This window comes from Sebastes umbrosus, chromosome 20, assembly GCF_015220745.1.
Source record: "Sebastes umbrosus isolate fSebUmb1 chromosome 20, fSebUmb1.pri, whole genome shotgun sequence".
NCBI classification, from domain to species: domain Eukaryota; kingdom Metazoa; phylum Chordata; class Actinopteri; order Perciformes; family Sebastidae; genus Sebastes; species Sebastes umbrosus.
The window spans coordinates 19,974,244-19,987,780 of record NC_051288.1 but is presented as its reverse complement, the minus strand read 5'-3'; the positions used below and the strand labels follow the sequence as shown (position 1 = coordinate 19,987,780).

General features: G+C 45.8%; 1 protein-coding gene across 1 annotated transcript; it reads left to right on the top strand.

Moving 5' to 3' along the window:
• The first annotated feature begins 272 nt into the window (after positions 1-272).
• On the top strand, positions 273-12,632 carry synpo2lb (synaptopodin 2-like b). Its single transcript, XM_037755149.1, has 5 exons — positions 273-586; positions 4,081-4,232; positions 4,321-4,608; positions 4,738-5,129; positions 9,678-12,632. The coding sequence occupies exons 1-5, from the start codon at positions 485-487 to the stop codon at positions 12,278-12,280; spliced, it is 3,537 nt and encodes a 1,178-aa protein (XP_037611077.1). The 5' UTR covers positions 273-484; the 3' UTR covers positions 12,281-12,632.
• Positions 12,633-13,537: the final 905 nt, after the last annotated feature.

The window sequence follows — 13,537 nt, the reverse complement described above, 5'->3', positions numbered from 1 at the left end:
TGTGAAATTGTGTTTGTCGACAGCTATCACGTAAGCGAACACCTCCCTTTCTGTGGGTGGATGAAGACAAATCTGTGCTGGCCAGACCGGCTGAGCTGGGGGTCAAAGAGGGAGTGGTGGTTATTTCGGGAGGGTATATCAGCAAGCATCCCGTCCTGTACAGAGTGCTTGAGAGTGACATGGCAAGTGTTGAATACGAGAGAGGATGAACACACACACACACACACACACACACACACACTCCTGAGTGCCCACCCTCCGACACAGCATTCCTGTGTAAGCAGATGAAAGCCAGCCTCCCCCTGTCTCCTCGTGGGTGGAGTGATTTTTGTCGTGGTCGCGGAGAGGAGCAGGGAGGCAGAAGCCTCACGCTCACTCATTGATACTCGCACTGAACGGAAGAAGGGGAGAGCGACTCATACACACTTACACTCACACACACACACACACACACACACACACACACAGCAGGCTGTGAGCTGGGATGGTAGCCGAGGAGATAGTGGTCTCCCTCTCAGGAGGTTCCCCGTGGGGCTTCAGACTGCAGGGAGGAGCAGAGCAGCAAAAACCTCTACAGGTGGCCAAGGTACAGTGGAGCCTATGTGTGTGTGTGTGTGTGTGTGCAGTATAAAGACTTACTGCCAAGGTGGTAACATGAGTAGGCGGGTTTAATAGAGACTGCAGCTGTTAATTGCTGTCTGAGGCCTTGATGGTCTTGTGGTTTGCTCTGTTCTTGATTCTGGTGCTTATAGGTATTGCTGGTATTTATAGGGGGTAAAAAAAAACTAAATACAAGTACACTTAGCAGTGTAATCGTCTAGCTTTTTCATGAACAAGTAAGTACTTTCACTTGTAGTTTGTTCTCAGCTAGATTTTGAAAAGCTTTGGAGAGCATCACTGAATGGGGGAGGGATTAGTTTGATGGGCGAAGTCAAAGATAACGTGTTAATATCTTTAACGCTACCGATCGTTTGGAGGTTATACCGGGCTCAGTTTTAAAACTAGAGTGAAGATACTGGTATCATATGAAACTACAAAACCCAAGGAATCCATGTCATACTAGCTTGTCGCAAAGGAGGCTAAATAACACTCAAAACTTGCGCTAAATTTTGGCAAGGAAAAACTGGCATGGCCATTTTCAAATGGATCCCTTGACCTCTGACCTCCAGATATGTGAATGAAAATGCATTCTATGGGTACCCACGAGTCTCCCCTTTACAGACATGCCCACTTTATGATAATCACATGCAGTTTGGGGCAAGCCATAGTCAAGTCAGCACACTGACACACTAACAGCTGTTGTTGGCTGTTGGGCGGCTTGAGTTTGCCATGCTAAATGCAGTACCTGTGAGGGTTTCTGGACAATATTTGTCATTGTTTTGTGTTTTTAATTGATTTCCAATAATAAATATATACATATATTTGCATAAAGCAGCATATTTTCCCACTACCATGTTGATAAGAGTATTAAATACTTGACAAATCTCCCTTTAAGGTACATTTTGAACTGTATTTCTCCGAAAAATTTCACTTTTCTTCTGTTACTTGAGTAGTTTTGACCACAAGTACTCTTCCCTCTACAGCAGTACCTCCACGATATACTATATTGCTCATGCTCATTTGGCCGCACCATTTTAAATCACCCCTGTTGTGATTCAGTTGGGTTTGTGGGTCAAAGAACAGCGTGAACTCATGTTTATAGAGGTTGCTCTTGACTCGGATTTCATTACTGCATCCTGATGGCGATCATACAGTATACGAGACTAATATAGTCTGTTCATACGTGTGCATACATTTGCTATTACCATTTTATATATGCACAACTACACACACATATTGCATGTCTGTGTGCACATGAATGTGTCTACTGTGAACACACACGCAGTCGACAATGGACTTGTTTCAGATTTGTCATCGTCTCACATATTTATCATACATATTAATCCAACTTTAAGCCCCCTGGGATTATTCTTTTTTTTTTCACTTCTCCAAAAGCTTTTTTTTGCATCTGTGTTTATGTTTTGTTGACAGTTCAGAATGTTGTCTCTAATAAGAAAATCTATTCTGGAGAGGAGGAATGCGACCTCGCTCACACACTGACGTTGAAAGAGTTGGCCGGTCGCTCAAAAGCTGTCATAACCTCGGATTCAAAATGGAGGCGGAGCGGCTCTGGCACCAAAAGGCCTCTCTTTATCCAGGGGTTTTCGAGCAGATAAGGTCACCTTTGATGAGAGTTTGATCAGTGTGTGCTTCCTCTTGTTGGAGTGTGTGTTATTGGGCATACCTCAGATAAGCCCGGAGCACAGAGGATCAGAATAGCTCATTTAAGAGGAGCTGGAAGCTGAGCACGGAAAAAGACCTCGCGTTAATGTTCAGACACACACACTCGTACACTTTCCTGTCCTGTATTTTTCTGTTTCTCAACACAGTAGCGTCTGTCTTTCTCCGTCCGTCTAGGAATGTGGTTGATTTTCCTGCGAGGTTTTATTTTGGGTATGTGGGGAACATATGTTGAAAGACAGGCATCCACCCTCCCTGGTCCAGACCGGTGATGCAGCTGTTCAAACCCCCTCTTTCATGATGTGCTGTGTGTGTGTTGTGGTGTGTGTGTGTGTGTGTGTGTGTGTGTGTGTGTGTGTGTGTGTGTGTGTGTGTGTGAGTGGGAAAGTACAAGCTTGTCCTTGCATGTGTTTGTGTGACGCCACACTGGGATTATTGGGTCAAGAGATACTGATAGAGAGTCCAAGTAGGTGCGTGAACACACTTTCCTCCTCTCAACATTTCTACAGTGATAAGCTGTGTGTGTGTGTGTGTGTGTGTGTGTGTGTATTAGTGTGTGAGGAGACAGTCGAGGGCCTTATCTGCTTCTTATAACTGCAATCTAGCGGACAAGAATACTCGCCCACCCCCCACACAGACATACGTCCTGAAGGATACTATGACATCATCTCTTAGCGACCTCCAGGAACAGCTGCATGATCTCACGAGTTATTCTGATACAGGGAAGGAGTTGTCGGAGAGCTTTAAGGCCATTTCACCAACAAAATGCTCTCACTGACTAATACAATCTGTAGGACTTTTACAGGAAGTACATTAAAGTAACAATCTGGATGACTGTCCATAATATGGCTACTTAGATGGTTTAAAACCCCTGTAAACGCCTCAGTTTTTATGTAACTTTCATTAAAGGGGACATATCATGCTCATTTTCAGGTTCATACTTGTATTTGGGGTTTCTACTAGAACATGTTTACGTGCTTTAATGTTAAAAAAAACACATTATTTTCCTCATACTATCTGTCTGAATATACCTGTATTCACCCTCTGTCTGAAACGCTCCGTTTTAGCGCCTGTCTCTTTAAGCCCCCCCCCCTGAAAAAGCCCAGTCTGCTCTGATTGGCTTGCGAGAAAAATATGGTGCACCTTTGGGCTGACCCGAATGCTATGAATGTTTGATCATTGCCATGGTAATCGACCTCCAAATCAGTATTAAAATTCTTCGTTTTTATATATATATACGTATATATATATATACGTATATATATATATACATATATATATATATAAGTATGTAATGATAAGGTATAAATCCTCAAATACCCCATGAAATAAGGAATACTCCCACAACATTATTTATTATTCAGAATATCGCTGTTTGTTGCGTGTTGAGGTGTGTGTGAGTAGAGTAGGGCGTCAGCGGCACTGAAACAGGGGAGATGGAGAGACAGAAGAACATGTCAGCATGCTGCACTGCAAAGCTTCGAATACCTTCGAATACTACTTCGAAACTTATAGTATTTAGCCAAATGTACTTATTATCAATATAAGCCAAGTATACTTAGACATTTCTGTATACTTGTCGGTATAAGTTAAGGATACTTGAGTATAATATTGTTAAATATATCTCTGATAAGTGCATAAAAAGTAAACTGAAAGCATACTCTCTTATTTTAATTTAAACTTTAATAGCACACTTGAATAAACTTCTTTTTCGTAAGGGGAAACAGACAACATATGTAAATATGTATATTTTCTGTGCTTTTAACTCAAGTACTAATGTGTGTTATTTCCTCTCTGCAGGTACGCCGGCGCAGCAAAGCGTGCAGAGCTGGACTGAAGGAACATGATGAGCTGGTTGCCATTGGCGACCATATGTGTGGAGAGCTCAGTCATGCTCAGGCCATGAGCCTCATCGACAGGGAGAGCGCCATACTCAACCTGAGGGTCAAAAGGTCAGAGCATCACACAGTCGTCGTTATATGAAGCAAACTGATGCATGTTTAGCATTTTAACAATTTGTCATCATCCGTGTGTCTCCAGAGCCCCTTCTGGATTCCACTCCTCGTCCTACTCTGGTTGCTCCTCCGTGAGGGTCCTGTCCCCCCCCGCGGGCCCCTTGCCCTCCCACCGTTCCTCCATCCTCTCACCCACCGGGATACCCAGGGGCATCACGTCCCCTCCAGACAGCGAGGCTTACTATGGAGAGACAGACAGCGACGCAGACACACAGTCACTGACGCTACGCCGCCCACGCCGTACACCTCCTCACGCACGCTCACCTGCTCGCTATGACAACCAGGAGGAGGAGGAGACGTCAGAGATGAGCGGGTAAGAGACCTCCTGTATTCTGTCATAGAAGGTTTCTTTTATCAGTCTTTCCAAAAAGCTGCAACATCATACTGAGGTTTCTCCCGCTGCAGCGCTCTAATCTTTGTCGTGTTGTGCCTTTCCTCTGAGGTATGAGAGCGCCACAGATGCAGGGGTTTCCATGCAGGGGCAGTGGGAAGGTCAGTGTCTTCCTGGCGTCCCTCGCAGAGAGCTCATCTACCAGCCTCCCCAGACCGAGTGGATCACTCCAGCACACACCCCGCACACTCTGACCCCTCGCACGCTCACGCCGACCCCTGACATGGGCTTGATGGAGGCGGAGGGCGAAGTGGACAGCGGCTTCCAGGAGGCGGGGGGGCCCTGCATCGGGATGACCTGCCCGCCGCTCGTGTCTCCTGAGCGGGCGAAGGAGGCTCTGATGTCGGGCTCTGGGAAACAACTGGTGCCCATGGTTGGACCACAGCTGACCCCAGTCAGCGACGAGCTCTCCACCACCTACAAGGAGAAAGCACGGCAAGCCAGTGAGTAAAAACTATAGCACACCGTTACACGTAAATAATCCAGAGATTACAAAGTGATTTACAAAGAAAAAGTAATAAAAGGGAAATACACATACAAAGTCGTATATGCATAAAATGTGAGAATAGTAAACCATACAAACATACTGTTATAACACGTGCTTAAATACATAATGCACATATACCAGCCTGCATGTTATGCAGTTATACGGCCCATATTTGTGTGGAATATAAAATTGTGGAATAAGTTAAAGGATGATTGCAAAATGCTAGGGCTGTCGTCGACCAGAGAAATTCTTAGTCGACTAACATGATTTTGTCCACTAATTGATGATTTAAGCGACAGATCTGTAAAACTGAGTTTCTCCACAAAGAATCACACAAAAGTGAGACTTTAAATCTTGAGTTTACCACAGATGTGCTCATAAGTTTCTTGGAAATGAGTCATTCAGCATGAAAAAAGCATAAAAAATGACTAATCGACTAAAGAAATCGACTAAGACCAAAACCATCGATTAGTCGACTCGTAGTAAGAGTCAGCCCTATAAAATGCTTATTCTCCAAAGCAAAAGAAAACACAAACACTCCTGTTTGAGGAATCAAGCAACGGGGTTTATGTAAAAAATACCATTCAATCAGATACGTTAGAGGCTACCATGATCTTATTCTGCACGCCATTGGTGTGTATATCACTTCAACTGCAAAATTTCCAAACAATATCTGTTGCTAAATTTGGATCTTGCCTGTGAGTTTGCCCGGTTCAACCTTTTATTCTATCAGGATGATACACCAGCTGTTAACCAAACACAGGAGCCGCTCTAGTTTCTCATGGGGATGCAGCTATTTCTGTCTTGACCGCAGTGTTTTTGCTTTTTTTAATTTAAATTCCAAAGATTCCTTTTGTGTCTCAGAATCAGCTGTGTGGTTTTATCAATAGCTAGATCACCCTCTAGTGGTGATTTTCTACAACTGGAGCATCCAGTTACATTTCCAGGCTGCTGGTGATGGGGTGAGATACACCAGATACCTGGAGAGGTATTCCACCTCCCCCACTCCTCCCCTCTTCTGTCCCCTGAAACAGCAGTACATCTCTGCTGTCAGTATTCGGAGCATCTGCCTCACTCGCTGTATTTATAGTCACCGAAGCTTCTGATCGACAGACTGGACGCGACTCTGACTTACAGGCCACACAGCTGAATATGTGCTGTGTGAGTGTGTGTTTGCATGTATATGTGCAAGTTGTGTGTGTGTGTGTGGTTTTCTTGCCACGTGTGCACAGTAGACTACATACCAGTAAAATGGAATCTATCAAGAGAAATGACAATCATTTGCTGGCCCCAGCTTCTCTAATGTGAGGATGTTGTTGTTTTCTCTGCTTTATATTATTGTAAATTAAAGCAGCAGTGGGTAGAAATGAAGCAAATATGATTAAAAAAAATATTTTTATAAAACGGTCACTAATATCCTGACAGTAGTGCATGAGACAGGTAATCTGAAAAAACAATCTCTGTGTCCTCCGGTGCTCCTAATGGCATCTGCAAGATTTCACAGACTTGAGGAAAACAACCAATCAGAGCCGAGCTGGAGCCTTGCCGTCCCTGAGCAGCTGTCAATCACTCGCGAACTCCGATCAAACGGTCAAACTAGGCAGCGCTGATCAAATATGAATCAATATTCTGTTACTGTAATGCCTATTTCTCACCTCAAATGTTTTCAGAAACATCTTGTAGTGTACTACAAGTCTCCCGTCAACGGCTAGATTTTTTTAAAGCCTGAAAACAGAGCCATGAGGAGGTGCAGAAGTCTAGTTATCTCTCAGAACACTTGAATTACAATATGCTGAAAGGTTATTATGGATTTTTTTGCCCGATGTTGCCAAAAAACATTCTGCCTACTGCAGGTTTAAATATCTTTCGGTTACTACTACTACTTACTACATAAAGTATACTTGGGAAATGAACTTTACTTAAGTATACTTCATAAAATAAACTTGAAGTGTAATACTTTTTCGTAAGGGAACTCTCAACAAGAAAGCGAATAAATCAAATTTCACGAAATGTTGGACTATTCCTTTAACTCATAATAAAGTTTTATCGGCCTTGTCTGGTTAGTTCAACAAGGCAGTAATGACCACAGCTGATGGAGCTGAATAGCTATGCACTGACCGAGCTGTGACTTCATATATGAGCGAATGTTGCAGTAATGAGGCTGAAGGCCTGAATGACTTAGGCTAGGGCTTTACTATAGGACGAATAATGACTGAGGCGTTCAGGGATCTGCCCTTTCTCACGTTACACACACACACACACACACACACGCACACACACACACACACACACACACACACACACACACACACACACACACGCACACACACACGTTGCCTTTGGCTTTGGATATGTGATTGTTCTGCTGCTATAGAGCTGTGTCTGTGTGTGCAGTGGTTGTTAGGTGTGAAGTGTTAGCACTAGAGAACGGACATCAGTTAAGACTTATGACCAAGCTTTCCTCTATAGACTATAATTGGCTATATGAACTCATACACACACATAAACACACACACACACACACTGAATGACACTTCTGTCTAAATATCCTCTGGTGAGGGGTCTCCCGTCCTTGTGTCTCACTCTGTGTGTGTGAGACAGAGACCTGACAGGTGTTTGATGGCTGTCAGACAGACAGGAATAGTGGGTTGACATCATTGCGTTGGTTTGGGACACAGACAAAGGTCTTTACATGGGCCGTGCCCCGAGAGAAGAGCTGGAAGACTAAACGGTTCCCGACTCAGATCAGAACCGGACTCTGTGAGGGTGTGTTTGGAGGGAGGGTCTGAGGGAGTTTAAGGACACACACACACACGCTCACACTTGTGAGATGAGGGACCTCACATCTCGTTCAGGTTCAGACGTAGGTGGACATACAGTCCCACACACCGTGTACGCAGGTAAGACGCATTAAAACCCTTTTACACAAATTCACTCACATTAGAAGTAACGTTTGAAATGAAATGTTGTTTTTCAAATTAAGAGGAATTAATTAATTTCTATGCTATGTCACCATTTCAGAACATTTACCATAAATGTCAAGGTTATTTGTCATTGTTGTACTATAATGGACTTGATGCATGTCACTCGCGTACAATGGGACGGATACAGCAAATAAAAATAACAAATAATGGAACAAAAGTTACAAATTATTCTTAGTTGTATTTGGCTCTAGTGAGGAAATCTGGTGCATTCATGAGCTTGGTGACCCCCTGACTTTTTTGTCTTTTGCCACCTTGAGGTTCATATTTGTGGTTTTGGAGTGAAACGTCTTGAAAGCTTTTGGAAGGATTGTCATAAAATTTGGTTCATGTTCCCCTCAGGATGAATTGTTATAGGTTAGTTGCCATCATTGGGTCAAACCAAATACTTGTTTGTGACAAAATACCTACAAAACTAATGACATTCTTCTCACCAGCCTCTGGGGCTGCTCCCTGCTAGTCAGTTAGTCGACTAATTGGTTGTTTTGGTCTTAAGTCGACTATTTTTCTTTTGTTAATTAGTCATTTTTCTGCTTTTTTTCTGCTGAATGACTTATTTCCAAGAAACTTCTGAGCACATCTCTGGTATACACAAGATTTAAAGTGGTGTTTTTATGTGATTCTTTGTGGAGAAACTGTTAAATCGACTAATCGACAAAATTGTTTGAGTGTTTATCAACTAAGAATTTCTTTAGTCAAGGACAGTCCTACCAGTTTGTGTTTAGTGCTAATGCTAATATGCTAAACTAAGATGTGTTAGCATTTAGCTCCCTGCACCACTCGAGACGCACAGTAGACTGTTTAAACCTCCTTTGAACCGGCTTATGTCAAGTCTTTGCAGAAATATGTAAACATTGCGACAACTGAAATATCAAGTTTGTTATTGGGATTGTGTGTGTGTGTGTTTTATGTCTCTGTGAGCTTGACGGTATGAAATTTATATGTCATTACATATATTTATTTATATCTCGGAGTGATCATTTACAATGATGCAGAGTTAAATTACACACGATTACTCACTGACACACAGTGGTCCACGATCATGGATCATGGAATATGGATGCGCAATGCTGCATCAGACTATAGTTATGCGGTGAGGATATTCATGTGAGGTGAGCCAAGATACTAAAAAGGCTCAAATAGCCTTGGACTTAGCAGAGATAAACATGACGTACACACACACAGGCACAAACAAGCATTTGTGCAGGAGAGACACTCTGATCTAAACTTCCCGGAGTGTGTGACTCAACTCTGGAGAGCAGCAGGAATCCTTTGTTCTAAATCCACAACACACACTCCTGTCTGTCACTGGTAATCCTCACAGCAGCTCCTCACTGTGATAATACCGTATAAATCAGCCACTGCTCGCAGTCGGTGAGGGCTATCACACCGTTGTTTCCGTTATTTGTCGCCTGTGCCTCGTTATGCACTCAGAAATCCCATTACCGGTTCTCCCCTTTGCTTCCTCTCTCCTTCAGCACATTTATTTTGGTCTCTTTCTCTTTTCTCTTCCTGTCTTGCAGAGTTGCAGCGTGGGGAGAGCGTGGTGGAGAAACAGGTGAAAGAGGCTCGCACTAAATGCCGCTCCATTGCTTCTTTGCTGACTGATGCGCCCAACCCCAACTCGAAAGGGGTGCTTATGTTCAAGAAGCGCCGGCAGAGGGCCAAGAAGTACACGCTGACCTGCTTCGGCAAAGCTGAGGGAGACAGAGGAGCGGACACAGAAGGAGACACAGGAGGGGAGACGGAGGAGGAAGGAGGAAGCTCCATCCTGAGCGGCTCAGAAGTTGATGAAGAGGGATTCTCAACATCGTATGACCCAACGTGGGACAGCGGTTATCTAGACCTGCTGGACAGGAAAAGCTCTGCCTGCCCGTCAACCACGCCAACTACTCCAACAACGCCCACAGCCAATCACAGCTCAGGCCTGGATATCTCAGCCTATCAGACACCAGGATTTGTGACCTCTGTCAATCAAAGCCCAGGGGTGGAGGTCTCGGCCTATCAGGGCTCAAGGCTGGAGAGCGGCGTTGCGAAGCAGCCAATCAGTAACCACCCTGCACACATGTCTCCTCCAGCTGTTGCGCTCACCAATGGGGGGCCGGTAGCTGTAAGTCGGGCTAGCGTTGTTCTGAACCCGCCCTCTCAGATGCCAAGTCAAAATGGGCAACACCCCAATCCTAGTCCGAGCTCGATGACAGACTCGGATCATCAACTGAATCCAGGTAATCTGAACCGCACTGCGCGCCCCTTCACCCCAGGCCCGACCTCTCGTGCGTCTGTAACCTCCGTGATGTTTCGCCCTCCCCAACCCAAACCCGCAGCCGTGGCCATGACGACCAAACCAGTGGCGGCCGTCTCCATGGTGACCATCCAACCCACTTGGCAACCATCAGGGCCGGATGCAAGGAGAGCGGTGTCTAGCACCTCTCTGTACATCCCTCCGAGAAATAACCACAGCAACACGTCTCCCCCCTCTGTTAACTCGCCTCCCTCCTCGCTGTCCTCGGCACCTTTCTCCCAGCCCGCCGCAAATCCACCCACATTTTCCCCTCAGCCCGCAGCGTATGCTTCCCCCTCCATCCCGTTCTCTCCTCCTGCAGCTCAAAGCACCCTGTTCTGTCCATCACCTGCTCAACCCTTTTCCCCTCCAGCTCCTATTTACCCGCCTCCCTCCACCTACATGTCTGCTTCTCCCATCTCCCCTCCACATCCCCCTGATCTGACTCAGGTCTCCTTTCAGCCCACCCATCCTCCTCCTCCTCTTCCTCCCACGCAACCTTCTCCATCTCCATCTCTCCACCCCTACTTCAACGCGACAGGTGCAGCGACTCCCGGCCCCTATGCTGCCACGGCAACTGCATCACCACCCCATGCTCCTGCCGCCGATTCAATGACGACACGAGAGGAGCGCATCTCGGTCCCCGCTGCTCGCACCGGCATCCTGCACGATGCCCGTCTTCGCAGCAAAAAGAAGCCGATGTTCTGCGCGGTCCAGAACAAAGATATTTCCCCGAACCCGGACTTGCTGTCAATGATCACGAACATGGACGACCGCTTTGTGAGAACCCCGGGCGCCGAGCCTGCAGGAGCTGTGCCCAGTGGGGAGACGGGACATGAGTCGGGGCCTGAGGAGGACTGGCTGAGGCTGGGGGCGGAGGCCTGCAACTTCATGCAGGCTCAGCGGAGACCCAGACCACCTCCTGTCGCTCCCAAACCCCAAACCCCTCAGGTGCCACAGCTGGCGGGGAAGGGAGGTGAGCTGTTTGCCCGCAGGCAGAACAGGATGGATCGGTACGTTGTGGAGAGATCTCCATCTGTCGCTGCAGCGCCGTACTCCCCCGCCCAGACAAGGGAGTCCTCGCCCACGCCCTCTCTCCCTTCCACCTGGAAATACTCGTCCAGCATCCGTGCTCCTCCTCCCATCAGCTACAACCCCCTGCTCTCTCCCTCCTGCCCTCTGAAGGCCCAGAAGAAGTCTGAGGTGACAAAGTCGGGGCCAGCTGGATCTAAAGGGAAGAAAGCGGGCCTCAAGTCTGTGGACATTATGAGCCACCAGCCCTACCAGCTCAACTCTTCTTTGTTCAGCTATGGCGGTGGGGTTCCCATGGACACCTCCACCTATCAGGGAGGAATGGCAGGTGGTCCTCAGAAGACAGCACGAGTATACGAGGTGAAGCGCTTCTCCACGCCTCCACCCACATCCACAGGGCCCGCTCTCAAAGTTATTGTACCTCGATCGGCTACGACACTTGGAGAACCACTGTGGCGCTCTGATGTCACATCTCCACCCACAGTTGGCCCCAACGCCTACCAACCTCAGTGGGCCACCTCCCCTCTGTCTCCCCCACCTGCCCCCACCGCCCCACTCCCTCAGCTCCCCACCTTCTCCGCTGCTTCAAACCCACTCCAGTCCCCGACTTTCTCCCACCTTCAGCCCTCCAACGCTGCGCAGGCCAACAGGCAGTTTAAGAGCGCCCCAAATCTGAGTCCACACGGCCCCGCCGGGGCCTCTCGGCCGCCATCCAGCAGCACTCTACCTAACAGTGTCCCCAGGCCCAGGTTCAGCACTTCCAACCTGGGTCTGCAGCCTTGCGTCTGGCGCCCTGGATCCACTATGCACTGACTGGTCCGGACGTAATAAACCATGGCGCTATGAGAACATAGAGCCACATTTTCTAAATAGGTCCATGTGTTTTTAGTATTGTAACGTTGTTATTCAGGGCTGCAGCTTTGGGGTTTTACCAGCCACGTTTTATCACAAGATCTGTTTGGATCGGCCACCCATGTAGCACATTTTATCACTTACATTTAATCTTGTTGACTCATTTATCCAACGCATTTGGCTGTAGTTAGAGGGAACACTGTGTTTTGCAAAGGAAAATGTAGTGTGGAAACCTGAGAAAAGTTTTAAAACAAAAACGGAGATCAACGACAGATTGAAAGGACAGAAAGAGATGCTGGAGAAATAAAGTTCTGTAAATATTGTATTGATTGATGAAGTTTAAACTATAGGGCTGTCGAAGTTAACCCGATAATAACGCAAATTAATTTTAACGACGACGCAACTTTCGATTTTTGATTAACCTCTTAAAAATCTGACGGCGGACCCGACCGCTATTCTGTCTTTCGGAGGTTGTAGCGGGCTCAGTTTTAAAGTTAAGTAAAGATACTGGAATCATATGAGAAAACCTAAGGAAACCATTGGTACCAACCATGTCATACTAGTTTGAAGCGTGAAGGAATTTGTCATTGTTTTGTGTTGTCAATTGATTTCCAGTAATAAATATATACATACATTTGCATAAAGCAAGCATATTTGCCACTCCCATGTTGATAAGAGTATTAATCTCCCTTTAAGGTACATTTTGAATAGATAAAAATGTGCCATTAATTTGCGATTATTCGTAATTAATTATGGACAATCACGCGGTTAATCGCGGTTAAATATTTTAATCGATTGACAGCCCTAGTTTAAACATAAAAAAAGAAGAATAGAGGATGTGAGAAGACAAGACGGTTGTGAGAGAGATACGAGAGGACGGTAAAAAAGATGAAAAAGGAAAGCACAAGTGACATAACAGAAACAATGTCTGATGAGGTATAAAAGGTGCAGATTTGACTCATAACTTCACAATCTGTAAACATCCTACAGTACTTGTTGCAATCCAGCAATATCGTATAAAGTTGCTTTACTAACACATTTGAAGTAGCTACTGTAATTCCCTCTCTGTTATATTTATTCTAAGGATTTGTGTTTGATGAGTGTCTTTGTTTTTTTTTTGCAGCTTTGTTTTCTGTAGTGTTTCATAGAGCACAGCTGCCACGATGAAGGGAAGCCTTTTACAGTAGATTTCTGATCTGTCGATATGAAACAAGAGAT

What these genes read in the sequence shown, in the direction of transcription:
- synpo2lb (XM_037755149.1), top strand. Translation starts at nt 485, where the DNA reads ATGGTAGCCGAGGAGATAGTGGTCTCCCTCTCAGGAGGTTCCCCGTGG. An exon ending in GAGACGTCAGAGATGAGCGG is followed by an intron (nt 4,609 to 4,737) that starts GTAAGAGACCTC and finishes CTTTCCTCTGAG; the next exon opens with GTATGAGAGCGCCACAGATG. An exon ending in GGAGAAAGCACGGCAAGCCA is followed by an intron (nt 5,130 to 9,677) that starts GTGAGTAAAAAC and finishes CCTGTCTTGCAG; the next exon opens with AGTTGCAGCGTGGGGAGAGC.